This window comes from Heliconius melpomene, chromosome 19, assembly GCF_056956725.1.
Source record: "Heliconius melpomene rosina isolate 202511_hmr_F chromosome 19, ASM5695672v1, whole genome shotgun sequence".
NCBI lineage: Eukaryota > Metazoa > Arthropoda > Insecta > Lepidoptera > Nymphalidae > Heliconius > Heliconius melpomene.
Genome location: NC_140407.1, coordinates 14,528,638 through 14,544,213, shown reverse-complemented (window position 1 = coordinate 14,544,213; position 15,576 = coordinate 14,528,638). Strand labels below are relative to the sequence as shown.

The window sequence follows — 15,576 nt, the reverse complement described above, 5'->3', positions numbered from 1 at the left end:
ATAAAAAAAAAATATGTATATAAACTTTGTTCATAACACGAATGAAGTCGTACTATCGACTATCACGTGTCCTTTCCAATTGTGTATATAAAAATATAGAATATTTGAAAAAAAAATACTTAAAAACTTTTTTGTAAATTATTGGTTGAACAAACGAATAAATAAGTATAATAAATAAAAGTAAATAAAATAGATATTTCAACATTATCTTTTTACGCAAATCCCAGCGTTTCGCTAGACCTCGATTCGCTTAATGGTATGATGTAAATCGGGGCGATGCGTATCAAAAATGGGCGGACGTACGAAACGGACGCTTGAGTTCCGGTGTAAAAGGGCATTTTTAAAATACAATAAAACGATTCAGTAAAAACAAAAGACTTGCATCAGCATTGAATGAATGCAAAAGTATTTTAAGCGCTACTTTCATAATTTTTTTGTTTTTTACTTTACGCAATCGTCGTTCGATATTGGACTGCGATATATACTTTTCGCCTAATTTTTCTATCTGTGTGCTAAAAGAACGGTAAACCGACTGAAAATTTTAATCAGATTTATCTTTTGAATATTAAAAATAACTTCCACTACCTTATTTATATTGTTATTTTATTTGACAACTACATTAGTTGGAATTGTTTTTGATGGATTAACATAACATTCAGTATTTTGGCAAAAATATAACATTATTCTAATTTTTTTTCAGGGTAAACATGGTAGTACCATAACATTCACAAGCACAGAAGAGCCCCAAGAACAATCAAAACCATTTCCTGATATACGTCTAGTCGATGGGCCCTCGATTTTAGCTGGAAGAGTACAACTTTTACACAGAGGACAATGGAGATCTGTTTGTACCAACTCAAGAAAGTAAGAAACTAAATTATTGTAATAAGTGTTCATAAATATTATTTAGAAATGATAAAAATTTACTGTATATTATTCCAGTTGGACTATAAACGACATGGAAACAGCATGCAGGCAATTAGGCTTCATGGGCGGAACGTTTTACAATTGGATGGATCGCCAACCAGGAAGGCGAGCACGTCTTTTATTTGAGGAACCCAAGTGTAAAGGCACAGAGTACGATCTATTTCAATGTGACTGGGTTTCACGACAACTGGGGTCGGGTGTTTGCGATTATCACCCTGACCTTGCAATTCAATGTCAGCCACACCATGATGATAATGAATTAAGAACATCTGGAATTCATTGGAGAGGCATAAGATTTGAAAATGCCGTGTTTGAAAGAATACTTACTGCGGAAAATACACTGTACGTCCCAACTTCGATGTCTATATTAGCACATGTATCTATAAGAAATGCAGGCTTAGGAAGAGATAATAACGCTACTAGCGCTTTAGACATTATAGGCGTCCCTCCTTTAATGGAGGACATTGAAATTTCAAATTCTGCCTTTAACGCCATTAACGTGACTTCACCAGACGCGCCAGTAATTATAAACATTTGCACAATACAAAACAATAGAGGTTATGGTATCTATGTTAATTCAACGTACGGCATGACGAAGATAGAGAATTGCTCGATTCACGACAACGGTGGAGACGGAGTCAAGTACGTGGTGCACGAAATGAATATAGATGAGAAGTTTGACCGAAGTGAAATATTTGACTTGTGTACACTCGCGTCCACCCCGAGTCAGACATTCCCTATACAAATGTCTATAGAACAATCGCGATATTCAAATATGGAAAGAGATTGTAATCAAAAATTTTATACGAGATCTGATCACGTTCTCACTTTAAGTTTTTTAAAAATGTATACTAATAAAAATGATACAGGAGAAATCTTTATTTATGATGGACTGTCAGCGAACGACAAGCTTTTATTAACGTTTAGTATACGAAACCATACTCGACCACAAAGTGTGACGTCTACGAGAAATAGAATGTACGTAAGATTCCACGCTAATACGCAGACTGATATCGTTGGGTTTTTGCGGTTAACCTCAGGAATTAGTAAAACTTATGATTTAAATGTATCAGACACCATTATTTCGGATAACAATGGTAGAGGTGTGGTAATAGAAAATCTTCGCTCTCAAATACATGTACATCGCACTTCCATTTCCAATAACAATCATGTTGCTGGTCTTCAAGTAGTGAGTGGAGCAGGAGACGTCAATGTAACAGAGAGCAGAATATCTTTTAACCAAGGAGATGGCATAAATATTACAGTTACAGGCGGCAATCGTAATATTTCGAGAAGTACACTAAGTTCAAATCTTGGTTATGGCATTGCTGTTTGGATAAATAATACTCAGGAAACCGAATTTATACCAAGTAATCAAACCACAGTTGTTGAATATTCCGAAATATTTAAGAATTTAGAAGTAGGCATTCTACATGGTAACTTTTGTGGAGACAGCTGGGTCAATGTTACTGGGAATTGGTTTAATTCTAGTGTCGAAAGTACTATTGAAATAGCCACGTGTTGGAAATTTAATGATCCAGGGAAATTGCTTTATTTACAAGTTGGACATAATAGATTCTATCAGAATCAACGTGTACCCTTAAAAATTCAGCCTGCTCTTAATGTCATTGGGAAAATTGAATACAATTACTTTGAACATGGCGAATACGGGGCCATAGCAATACTCAATAGAGTAGAAGGTAAACATTTAGAAGAATTTGAAATACTCCCATCCAGATTTCATATTCAGCATAATTATTTTTATGGGAACAAAGGACCATTTGTAGTTAATCTTGGCTTATCGCCCTACAGTGACTTGCAATACATATTTTTTTCTAGAAATTATCTTCGCGAAAATAAAGTTAGAGAACCTTTTGAAGCCTGGGATGGATTGTCTTCTAGACTTACTCCAAGAAGCAGGGTCGCTGCTGTGATTGTATTAGCTTCGAGTAATATCGACGTTTTTAGAAATATTATTAATAATCCAGAGGCTCAGTACGAAATAGGGTCACATGTGGAGGATCAAAGTAAGTTACTAAATTGCACCTATAATTGGTTAGGTTATTCAGAAGAAGAAAAAGTTTACAACAGATTATTTCATAGAAAAGATAGATATAACTTGGCTAAAATTATTTACATGCCCTATTTATTACATAGCAGCAATCCTGGTGCTACTCAAATAAATTATAATTCCCTTTATGTGCCTCAATTTAATATACCAAGATCATCTATAGTTGGTGGAGAAGTTGAAGGCATTGAAATTTTAAGACAAGGGGAGTATGATGTGGATAAAGATATCAATATACGTCCAGGAGGTAGACTTATTTTACAGTCAGGCGTTACACTGAAGTTCCCACCAGCTATTGGCATGATGGTAGCCGGTAAGATAGAAGCAAAAGGAAAACGTCCTAATGATATAACATTTACTTTAAAAGAAGAAGCTGCATTATCTAATGACAGTGTTTATGAAACTGATACTGAAATAGCTTCCACTACGCCAGATTATCAAGAACCGTTTGTGCCTATAAGACTTTTGGGTGGAAGAACTCAGTATGAAGGAAGGCTACAAGTTCGAGTAGAGGGTAAATGGGGAACTGTTTGTAATTATCGTTGGAATATCATAAATGCTGCCTTAGTTTGTAATCAGCTTGGCTTAGTATTAAATCCCGATGATTGGTTTCTAGAACCGAATGAAATTCCCAACGCAGGAACTACAGAAGATGTGATTCTATCAAACGTAGAATGTACTGAATTTGATAATGACATTACTAAATGCAAAGCAGAAACAGTAGAGAGTTTTGAAAATTCATGTTCACATGAAAATGACGTCGGTATTAGATGCTACGAAACCAGTTGGGCTGGAGTCAGATTTAGTGTAATTGCAGACAGAGCTGATTTACAATATTTAAGTATTGAAAAAGCGGGTCTTCTTGATTATTCGTCGAACTCATTTAAACCTGCGCTTCAAATAGATTTTGCACGTCATAGCCTCGAAAGTGTTAAAATAGCCAATAATTATCACGATGGCTTAGGAATTTTGTATTCTGATTTATATGGGGCGGATGCTATAAATACAGTTCGTAATTCAGAATTTAGTAATAATAAAGGCAGTGGAATAAGCTTTAAACAGTTAGGTCTAAGAATATACAGCTCAACAATAGAAAATAATAATATAGCTGGCATTTCTCATAACCCTCATATCACAGGTCCACAACAAAGAGAAATAGCAGGATGGTTTAATTTAGATCCAGGATTTAATATGGACGAATCGAACTATCACCCTATAATGATTCCTGAATATGAAACAGGCATTTCTTTGGTTAATGGGGAAACAAGACATATTGTTTTTACTAAAAATAATGGAGAAAATATTGTTAAAACTTACAATATAAAATGTAATCCTGGCTACGTTCTTGGTCTTCAACTTTTAAACCCAATTCACAATTACTCTACTGAGAGTATATGTATATACGACTCACAAAACATAAACGAAGCCAGCACAGTGTGGTGCCTCGACCGTGATCTAGCTGTATTCCCCACAACTAGTAATACTTTTGGTGTCGTGTTAAAATATGAAAGTGGTCTGCGAGCTCTAGGAGGTGTTGTTTTGGTGGTAAGCACTATTATTGCTCCGGTGCAGAATATACGTAATAAAATAATTAAAGGTCCAGTACCAACATTACAAGTTTATAACACAAAAATAAAAGGCAATACAAAAGGTATACGAGCTTTGTATTACAATCGTTATTTGAATGAAATTGGTGATCATTTTCTTCGAAAGGCTAATGAAACCCTTAAGATAATAAATTGCGAAATTGCACATAATACCGAGGAAGCCATATATGTTAATACACCATTTTGGGACATTCATGAGAGCAATATTACTGAGATAACGATAATGGTCAATGGCACATCGATTACTGATAATGGTAAAGGCATTTACCATTTTGCAAGGGACTTAAGGAGTTCCAACAACTTATATCATTATGTACTTCAAGATAATACAATAGAAAGAAATAAATATGGAGGATTTGACATTAGCTTGCCATATGTTTGGCAATATAATGAGAATTTTACTCATTCAGTTTTCATGCATAACAACACTTGGCGAAATAATAACAATTTTGGATTTGTTATAGATGGACATTTTGCTGAAGTGAATATAACCAAAAACGTATACACTGATAATAATTGTAAATTCGGTTTAATGTCAATCAGGGGAATGGAAAAGAAAATGAAAATTGACGGAAATGTTATACAACGAAATAATGGCCAATATATGGTACAGTTTGTGATGGACAGTCAAAGTGAAATTATGGGCTTTGTGTATGCTGTGTTCGTGCTTAACGAAATTAAAGATAACAGATTTTCTGCAAAAATAAATCGTGGTGCTCTTATGCGAAGTGTTGATCCCACATACGCCTTGGGATTCAAAGGAATACAAAAAGTAAAGGTTAGTCGGAACCTTTTCGGTAATAATGCGTTACAATACACACTATTAGCTGGTATTAAAACTGCGAAAACAAATAATTTGCTAGATGTCACAGAAAATTGGTGGGGTAGTGCTGATGAAAAGGAAATACGAAAACAAATATTTGATTTTGATGATTGGAACAATCACGCTATCGCAACCTATTTACCATATTTACTCGAAGATAATTTTGAATCAAGCGTATCCGTAACATTTAGTCCTGAGATTGCAGTAAACTTAGATGAACTTGGTGGACGCTTAACTTCAGATCTTACTTTAGAAGCGCGAATTGCCTCTTATATTGTAAAATCTGATATTACAGTCATGCCAGATGTTACACTCACGATAAATCCGGGCGTGGTGCTAGAGTTTGCTCCTAATGTCGGTATATTAGTCATGGGTACATTAAATGCAATCGGACATAGCCAATTACCTATTTTAATGAGGCCAACAGCTTCTATAATTAATATGGAAACAAATAGACTTGAGAAGCGAGCAATCGGACAGTATTCTTCTAATCATCACAAGCGCAGACGACAATTAGAAACATTGATAGTGCAAGATTCTATTCGGCTTTGCACTGGCAGAAATTGTTCAATTAATGACAACAATTTTGAAAGAAATAATGAAGGCTTTTTAGAATATTATAACAAAACTACGTTGCAGTGGGTACCTATGTGCGATAATCGTTTCACAGAGAGAAACGCCCAAGTTGTATGCCGAGAATTAGGATTTGATCCTATAAATGTGTTTTTTGCCCACGACCGACGAGTAGAATATCATAGCAATTCACTCTCACGAATATGGTCCTGGCCGGAGCCTTTGCAATGTGTGGGAATCGAAGAACGCTACGACGATTGTCCTATTCGACTAAATGGTCAACTCTACGGCCATAGGCATGAATGCAAGTGGAATTCTGAATTTGTGTTTATACATTGTGGTTCTAGAAATTTAGAGGAAAATGTTGATTACTGGGGCGGAATAAGATTTACTAATCCAGAGTTTGAATATTCTCTTTATGAACACAGAATACATGATCATCACACGCATGAAACTTTAAAAAAGGTTGAGAGCCGGTTACAACATGTACAAATCATCGGCGCTGGTATATTACATAACGAAAAATCACCGGCGGTTCAAAGCATTATAAAAAATCCAGTTATTGAGAATATTAATATATCTAAATGCGCATATCATGGCATTAATACAATATCCCCAACGGATACCATAAATATGATGTTTAACACAATCAGTGACACTTTAGGAGAAGGTATCAACGCTATATCTTTAAATGGAGAAGGAAGAGAATCAGAAGAATCAAGTTTCACACCCTTAAAAGATCTTAATTTGCCTTATCATTTATTTTCCTTAATAGATATTTGTGACAGCACTAAAGTAATAACAGTTGAAGAGCGAGTGCTGTTGTATTACAAATACGATAACAATCCTGTCAATTGCGTGAAGATATTCAAGAGTATGTTCAGAGTTAAGCCTTTTGGGTTCAGACTTTTGCAGTTTAACTTGTTTAACCATACTTTGAACTATGGCAAGCGCGATTCATTGACTTTATACGATGGGGATATTTACAATATAACCGCGCCTCAAATAGGATATTTGGAGAATGGATCGCCTGATGAGAAGAAGTTATTCAGGACTGAAGGGGCAAGCCTGAGTGTCAAACTATTCGCAAATGGTGCGGCCTCTGTACATGGATTCATTGCTGAAATAGTAACACTCCCGATATCTGCAATTGGATTTAGTAAGTTGCTCAGTTTTTGTTTTTGGAAATAAATCATTTATTAGTTTATTTATTAGTATGTACACAATTAGAAAATATAATTCTACTTTTATGTGAGCTCTGTTTATTTTAATTAATTTTCTTTGGCGAAGTTTTCTATATAATGGACAACCTTAAAAAATACACGTTATATTAGGTACTAGCGGCCCGCTCGCGGTTTCACCGCGTGAACTATGTTATTATTAATTTCTGTCTCCATGGCTACGTCCTAGTGACGTCTATGCAAAATTTGAGACTCCTAGCATTTCTAGTAACGAAGTTTCATACAAACTTTCGACCCCAAAAACAACCCCTTAGAAGTCGAATATTGCAAATTCCCGTCTTAGCGAGCACCTACGTCCTATAAGTAACTCCTATGCAAAATTTGAGATTCCTAGCACTTGTAGTTTCTGAGATTTCGTGATGAGTGAGTGACCTTTCGATTTTATATATATAGATAATATGGCACATTTGTTGTTAAATTTTCACTGAATCATGAATGGAAGTTACAAAAATTAAAATATTTTTTATCTACATTTCAGATCGAGACGTCCAACATAATATATCAAACAGTGAATTTACTAACAATCGTGATGGTGCTATAACATACCAATCAGTTGGTGAGGTTAACCCTCTAGTCGCTATCACGAGGAACGAAATCACAAATAACTGCTTGAAATTATATGGAAATTTCACTACTTGTCAAGCTGCTGTGAGAGTCGATGTTCAGAACACCCAAACTCTAGTTTTCAGGGTAACTTGTTTTAAAATCTAATGAAATAATATACATGAAAAGAAAGAATTAAAATTGAAAAAATAGTTCTATGAGAATTAAAATTGTTATTATAATTTGAATCTATAATATCTTTCACTGTTTTACATGTCTCATTATAACAACTACTATAATTCTTACAATTATTTCCAGAATAACTTAGTGCGTAATAACGTCGGAGGTCTTCTAGTAAGAGCTGATTCGAGGGGCTCAGCAACTTCGTTACGGGGCTGGATACACAACAACTTGTTCTTCGAGAACCATGACTTACCATGCCTTCAAGTTGAAGGTAATTCATATTGTTACTTTTTTAGCTTCACTCTGTACCCTGCATATAGCAGAGTAGACAGAGGGAATCCAGTGTTTAGGCACTGTGTACTTCATGTTCAGCCTACTTTTGGAGACGTTGCCTGTTGAGTGGCGGAACCCAACGCTGAATTATGTCTACCAAATGAAAATTATTTAAATATTTATTTAAAAATTATTCCTCCGAATAGGTCAGACATGGTCATGGTCATCCCACTACCTTACGATGGCTAAAAGGACTGTAAAATTAAAATATAATATTAATATTCCAGGTCGACAATCATCGCCATACCAAGAAGTTACGATCTACCGTAACTATTTCACGCGTAACCGAGCTCTATACACAGATGTCATTGTTTTACGTCAAGTAGTTTCTAATTTTACACACAATTATGTCCACCACAACACTGGGTTGAGGATTCTAGAAGTTTCTGGCTTTGATAAAGTTCGCCTACCTATATATCAGACGACGTCGCACAATGGGTTTTATAAGTGAGTTGAATCTTTTAAGATAGATTTTTTATTAGCAATAATCATAGAAAATCTGTTTTAGTGTATTTTTTTTACACTAAACAAAATGTAAAAGTAAAGTATGTGTTTATTACTCGAGATTGCAGTATATTTCATATAGGCTATTTTTCCCACATGTAATATGCAAAATGTATTTTATTAAGTCTTAAAGAATCTTAAGGAATTTAGGACTTTAACTTTTAGGTATATTCACGTTAGCGAAAATTTAATTTTCTGATCAAATTTTAAATACTAATTTTTCTTATGATTCTTTTAGGAACTTCGCTTTAGATAGAGAAGGCCGCGCCACCATAGTAGCAGGTACAGCGGGACAACATTACGTCGACAATATATTCTTTAATCCCGATAATGATTACGAAATGATAACAGTTAATCGATCTATGTAAGTTTTTTATTTTATTTTAACATATGTGGGAATTTAAATTAAATATTTATGATTAATATATATAATAAGCTTAATCATAAACTTAAATAACATAAAATTTAAATTATTATTTCTTCAAAAGTAAACTTATATTGTATCTGTGTAATTATTACATTAGAAAAAATACGTCTGTCAAATAGAATATGAGATAAGCTTATTTTTTAAACTTAAGAATTCTTGTGGCATTGCGTGTTGAGTGGCGCAACTGAATGTGGCTTTGCCTCGTTGACAGAGCGAGGAATTAAAAATATTAAATATTTTTTTGCTCTAAGTAGGAATCGAACCTGCAACCGTTGCATTTACAGTCGCACCCTTGTGCTGTTGCTCCACGACCACCTCATAATTTTATTTTGATACTCTTTTTTGATAAAAAAAGAAATTAAATTGGTATATTTTAATTTGCATGTACTAGATAATTGTTTATAATCATAGTTTTAAAACAAGAAGCATGAATAAATATGGAAATATATATTTTATACGGAATTAAGTAAATTTAGCAAATATCATGTTTATATTAAGTAATGTATTTATTATTATATTTAATGTTGGGTGAAAAGTAAAAATCTGCCTATATTATAAGAGGGATAGTGACATAAATAACTTAATATTATATTGACTTAAATTATAAACACACTCATTTAAATGATTTTGAGTTTATATTTACATTTTCTGATCAACAAGGCTTGTTGATGTCGATTGTCACTTTCGTTATGTTTTCAGTAACTTTTTATTATGTCATTACCCCTGTTATTTTAGTTAATATTAAGACAATATATATTATTTGCATGTTTTTGTTGCATGGCTGCCGGGACCATAGCTTTATCGATTTTAATCCAAAATATATGGGGTAAGTTCATTTCTGTTACGTTATTGGTAATTATTATTTATATAAAATAACTCATTTTATAATTTTTCATGTTAAATACTCATTTCAGTTTTAATTCCTAAATATAATCTGTGGTGAGGTTATTTTTGAATTTTCTTTTTAGCTTTAAGCCAGCAGTATATCATAGTTTTATAGACAGAACATTCTGTTCCCATAAAGGCACCCCGTTCCCCACTTTCAGCCGAATTTTGAAGCTATTGCGTGTTTAGTGGCGTAACTTGCTCGCCAACACTTGCTTGTTCTAATAACGAGACAAAGCGCGGCGCTGAATACCGGCACTTAAAACGCAGTGCTTCTAAAATTCGGCGGAAAATAAGGAACGGAAGTGTCCCAATGAGAACAGAATGTCTCAATTAGGTTCCCAGTTTTCTCCTCTCTTCTCGACTATGTGCGGAATACAGCGTGAATCTATACCAAAAACAGCTGTATAATATTCTATTTTTATTTCTAGTTCTCTGGATCTATGGCGTACTCGTATAGACGCGAAACATAATTACTGGAGTTACAACGAGAGTTTGGCCGTGGCGGGTCGTATACGTGATCAGTCGGACAACCCTTTGTTGCTGGAAGTTGATTATAGGTGGATATTTATACTTAAAAAATATACGTACCTATATAATTATATTTTTTGGTGTGTTTTATATTTTTTTTTGTTTTGAAATATAAATGTTCCTTTTTAGCGTTATTTAGTGTTTGTTTAGCAGTTTTAGGTGTTTTTTAGTATAGTAATATAGGCACACAGTCTGTTCCGCACTTTGACACTGCGTGTTGAGTAGCGGAACTCGACCCCGTGGTCTTGTTACCCGAGCTAGTAAATGAAAATAGTTAATTCGTCGAGTAGAAATCGAACCCAGTGCCGCTGAGCCCCGACGGGCTGAAAGTGACTGTTGAAATGAGACCTGCGACGACGCCGGTTGTCTTATCATGTCATACCATGCCTGGCCTGTATTGCTATTTCCAAAGCACAATGCTTTAATAGTAATACAATACTGCAATGTTACTATTAAAACTTATGGGTAATATTTTAAGGAATAAAAAATATTAAATATGTCTTACTGAAATAATACAGAAAATAAAATTCGAATGAAAGTTTGTACAATTTCTATTGTATTTCCCTATTCCCAGGCCATATTACATGAACAACGCATCAGTGCTCGGTGGCGGGAAGTGTCCTCCGGGGTGGGACCCCGTGTCCGGCACATGTTATATGTACGTGGGTGCGCCCATGACTTACAGCGAAGCGAGGAAATTTTGTTCGGTGAGTACGAATAGATCTAAAAAAATTAAATAAGTAAAAAAAAATAGTTTTTGTTTATTATGAAATTATTTTTATTTGTTTTTTTTTTTATATAAACTTATCACTACGCGCGGCCCGCGTTTTAGGTTTAGCAGTAGCAGTAATTCAAAGTTTTTTTTTTGTTTCACAGTCGGACAACGCGTCAATGCCGTACATAACCAACAACCTCCAAGACCTGTACGAGTTCATAAAACGTCAGAACCAGTGGTTCCAGTATGGCGACCGCGTGTGGGTCAACCACCTGGACTACCGACAGTGCACCTCCTTCGCATTCTCCGCCGTCGAGCAGACTGATTGTGCGCAGAGGAACGCCTTCGTGTGCGAAATAGGTGAGTGAGTGAACGAGTGAGTAAGTGAATGAGCAAATACGAGTATTTGCGAGCGTGCGAACAAGTGTCTACAACTTAGTAGTTTAAACGATTTAACGGCTTCCAAGCGGAGCGGGTTGGAGTCTAGTTACATTCAATTTTTATTAAAGTTATAAAATATGTTTCTATCTATCTTTTATCTATTTATAATTTCAGATCCAAAAATATCAATCGACCCGATGTCGTGGCAAGGCGATGCCTTGGCTGTAGGTTTTGTCGGGGCTTTGGTAGCAGCATTTGTTTTAGTTGGCGCGGCTTTAATTTGCTGGTATACTAAGTCTAAGCATAGGTGAGATTTATATTATTACTTTTTAATATGAACACTTTTTAAATTTCACACCGTACCCCTAGTAGCATGGTGGGGGGGAACCTTGTATTGGGACACTACACGTTCCGTTTCTACACGCATTAAATCCACAATCATGACTATATATCGCTTATAAATAATATTTTTAGGCTTGCCTTCATAAGCGAAATTGAATCCACAACCATGATGGCCGCCATGTATATGTTCTTAGTTTAAAACATATTATACTCCTCAATCCATGCAGAAACATCAAACATCGCTTGCAATTTTATTAAAAAAAATAAAATTGTTATTCCAAAATAAAGTATTATTTAATCGCTTATATCTATTTTATTATATTTTCAATATATTATGACTTTGCAAATAAATTCCAGACATCTTCAAAGGCTGGAGCGTCGTAATTCAATAAGGCAGTCCTTGCATTCAGTACGGTCTATAGGAAGTATTAATGGCGGCTTTCCTGATACCCCATATAGAAGGAAAATGGCTCAAATGGTAATATATTTGAATAATGTAGAAAATTCTGATTATATTTTCTATTACAGTATATATACAAAATACATTTCTACCGAATGAAGAATTTTAAATTTGGCTTTATTTTGAAGTATTTGCTTATCTCGAATTTTATTACTCGTTTGTAACTATTCCTTCCATTCCAGAGTACAAGATCAACAGACACATTAACAAAAGGCTCAGATTACCGCAAAATGCTCGCGTCAACGACATCAATGGAGTCCATGGAGAAGAGTCAGTTCAATTCCTCCATAGAAGACACGCAAAGTTTCGACATTTACGAAGCGCACAACCCCAATAACGTGATACAATTGAAACATAGCACTTTCAACAAGAAAACCTCCTCACCCGAATACAGCGTGCCGCAAAATAATTACGATTTGTCATACAAAAATGAGGGTTTTCGAGAAAATTCTGGAAATATGACGCCATCTTTTAATACGTTAGAGGAACTTCCGATTATACATCACCCCAACGGTCAACCGTTAGACATAATGTCTCCGCACAACGAAACACAATATTATTCATCTGATACTTTACCTTTGCGCGGAATGAATAAAGACGAGCCTATATTTAAGAATGATTTAGAAAATGAAAACAAATATGGCCACTACGGTGGTCAAGAGAATGGCGGACAACCGAAATTGTCGTTTTTGATGGAGTTGAGATCGAAAATGCCGGAACAACCGCAAGTTTCGACTTCTACGTTTGGTCAGAGACGTGTTCCTGGTAAGATTTAAGATTTTTTATTAAAATAAAACCTTTATTAGGTAGAGGGATCCTAGTGTTTGGACACTCCATTACCCACGAAACGCTAGGTTTTCAAAATATTCAACAATATTCGCTGTGTGAGGAAATTAATATAATTCGTTCCCCCTAGTGGGAAGCGAACCTGCAACCGTCACGCTTATACTCAGATGCTATGCCGCTGCGCTACGACGATCTCAACAGCTTTATCATTTTTTTAGTTGTTTCATATTTATGGTAGTTGTGATTGTAGTGGTTCTAAACTTAGTAAAATTAGGGGATTTTTTTACCCTCAAAAGGAAAATTACGACAATTAGATATCATTACGTTCTCTTTGAAATAAGTAAGAGTTAATTAACAAAAAACCTTTTCGTCTCTATTAATCTCACTTGCTGTAATCAGATAAATAAAGTATATGACTACTTTGTCTAGATGACCAATGATGAATACAACGATTTCAGTTAATTTTATTAAGTGCGAATCTTTTTTCCAGATGACCAATATGATTATGACGACCGTCTCCCCAGTCCGCCTAACCCCCCGGCTTACCTCAATTCTCCCCACTCCCCATCTCCCCACTCCCCATCTCCCCACACCCCATCTCCCATTTCCCCATCTCCCCACTTCTCTCCAGACCTACACTCTAGATCTAGATCTGAGACGCTTCTCGAAACAGACTTCGACTTTGAAGACTCACAAATGAACACTTTGTCTGAGGACAGCAGATCGTACAGTCAGCCATTGGAAACCGCTATGTAGATTAACAATAAATATACAGATTATAACCTGTTCAATAGAAAATTTTGGGCAATATTATGTATAATATTTTTTTTAAAATTCAAAACGACTTATGAAGATTTAGAACTATACAAATTATTGTGCAATAAAATTGAATACTTCTTGACTTTTATGTATTACAAAATACAAAGTATAGAAATGAGAATTTGCATTATATTAAAATAAATTAAGTTATATTATCATAAAAATCATCATTTTGAAATAAAAATATGACAAAAGTGTCTGAACCGTTTTTTATAATGACTGCTTGAAAATAATTATGACCAATATTAATAGTCATTAATCAATATTAAATAAATTTAATTAATAAAAAATATTTAGAATATTTTGATGTAAATAAAAGAAGATAACTTTAATTTATTGCTCATATACATTCCATTTGTGCTAAATACATTATGTATTTAATATTTATCAATAACAATATATTGTAATGCATTATCAAATAGCCGTCCACCAGTGGCCTTAATAAGAGACTATTGGTATTTTTCAATGTATTACAAGTTTATTAATAAAAAAATTTTCTTATGTCTTCATACCTTAGAAAAATGTAAATAAAATAAATAAGACTGATGTCTTCATAGCTTTTGCATTTACTTTATCTGTATTTCTTCATCTTATCGCCATTTTTTACTCTATGCTAATAATTTATACTTTATTTTCCTTTTTTTTACTAATAATCGATATATTATTAATTGCTTCACTTAGAGAGGTCAATTAATATTTAATTATCATTAAATTTAATTAATAATATCAATACAAATTGAGTGTTAGTTAAAAACTAAATGACGCCTTTGAGTGTAGCTTCTTTTTGGCATTTTATTAAATAGGACTTAATGTAAATGACACGATCTCATATTTTCAAATAGTGCTTTTTAACGGTAACATTAATATTAGATTAAACATTTATTAAATTACTGTTTTGTAATTATATTGTTACCATGAAACATATTTCTTACTTTTAAATATTTGGTTATCATACAAAACATTATATGATAACACGACATTTTGACAAATGAATGTCTGCCTGCTTTTTAGTTTAATTTTTCACAATTAAGTTTAAGAAAAACTGTAATTTTAAAAATTAAGTAACTTTGTATGTCCGTCCTTTTGTATTATAGATATTTAAGTTTAGATATATTATAAGGTATACATTTATAAAGAACTAAATACAAATTGTCTTTTTTGGTTCACATTTTTTAAAATTTATGTTTATATATTTTATTCTTTATTATATTAATATAAAATCTATTTCTACATTTATCATATTCTTGTAATGATTTATATTATTTAAATAACGCTTTAATTATTAAACGTACAAAAATAATAAATTTAATTAACTGGATAAATATTTAATATTTTTATTTGACGATTTTTATTTTCTCCTATACCTTGACACCCTATGCTGAAAATAAATAAAAATGTATTTTCTTTTTTAATAAAACTAATAATTAA

At 33.7% G+C, this 15,576-nt stretch overlaps 1 protein-coding gene across 2 annotated transcripts in view; it reads left to right on the top strand.

Moving 5' to 3' along the window:
* bark (C-type lectin domain-containing protein bark beetle) overlaps positions 1-15,472 on the top strand; it is a 35,146-nt gene extending 19,674 nt beyond the window's left edge. Inside the window, exons 2-15 of one of the 2 annotated variants that reach the window (XM_085202700.1) lie at positions 701-864; positions 943-7,157; positions 7,718-7,929; positions 8,101-8,236; positions 8,526-8,745; positions 9,041-9,166; positions 10,026-10,055; positions 10,546-10,674; positions 11,220-11,352; positions 11,522-11,720; positions 11,916-12,048; positions 12,441-12,561; positions 12,726-13,308; positions 13,820-15,472. In XM_085202700.1, coding sequence (XP_085058826.1) covers positions 701-864; positions 943-7,157; positions 7,718-7,929; positions 8,101-8,236; positions 8,526-8,745; positions 9,041-9,166; positions 10,026-10,055; positions 10,546-10,674; positions 11,220-11,352; positions 11,522-11,720; positions 11,916-12,048; positions 12,441-12,561; positions 12,726-13,308; positions 13,820-14,085 — 8,667 coding nt within the window. In that variant the 3' untranslated portion in view covers positions 14,086-15,472. The remainder of the gene's footprint in view (positions 1-700; positions 865-942; positions 7,158-7,717; positions 7,930-8,100; positions 8,237-8,525; positions 8,746-9,040; positions 9,167-10,025; positions 10,056-10,545; positions 10,675-11,219; positions 11,353-11,521; positions 11,721-11,915; positions 12,049-12,440; positions 12,562-12,725; positions 13,309-13,819) is intronic. The other variant, XM_085202701.1, reaches the window with a different exon arrangement.
* Positions 15,473-15,576: the final 104 nt, after the last annotated feature.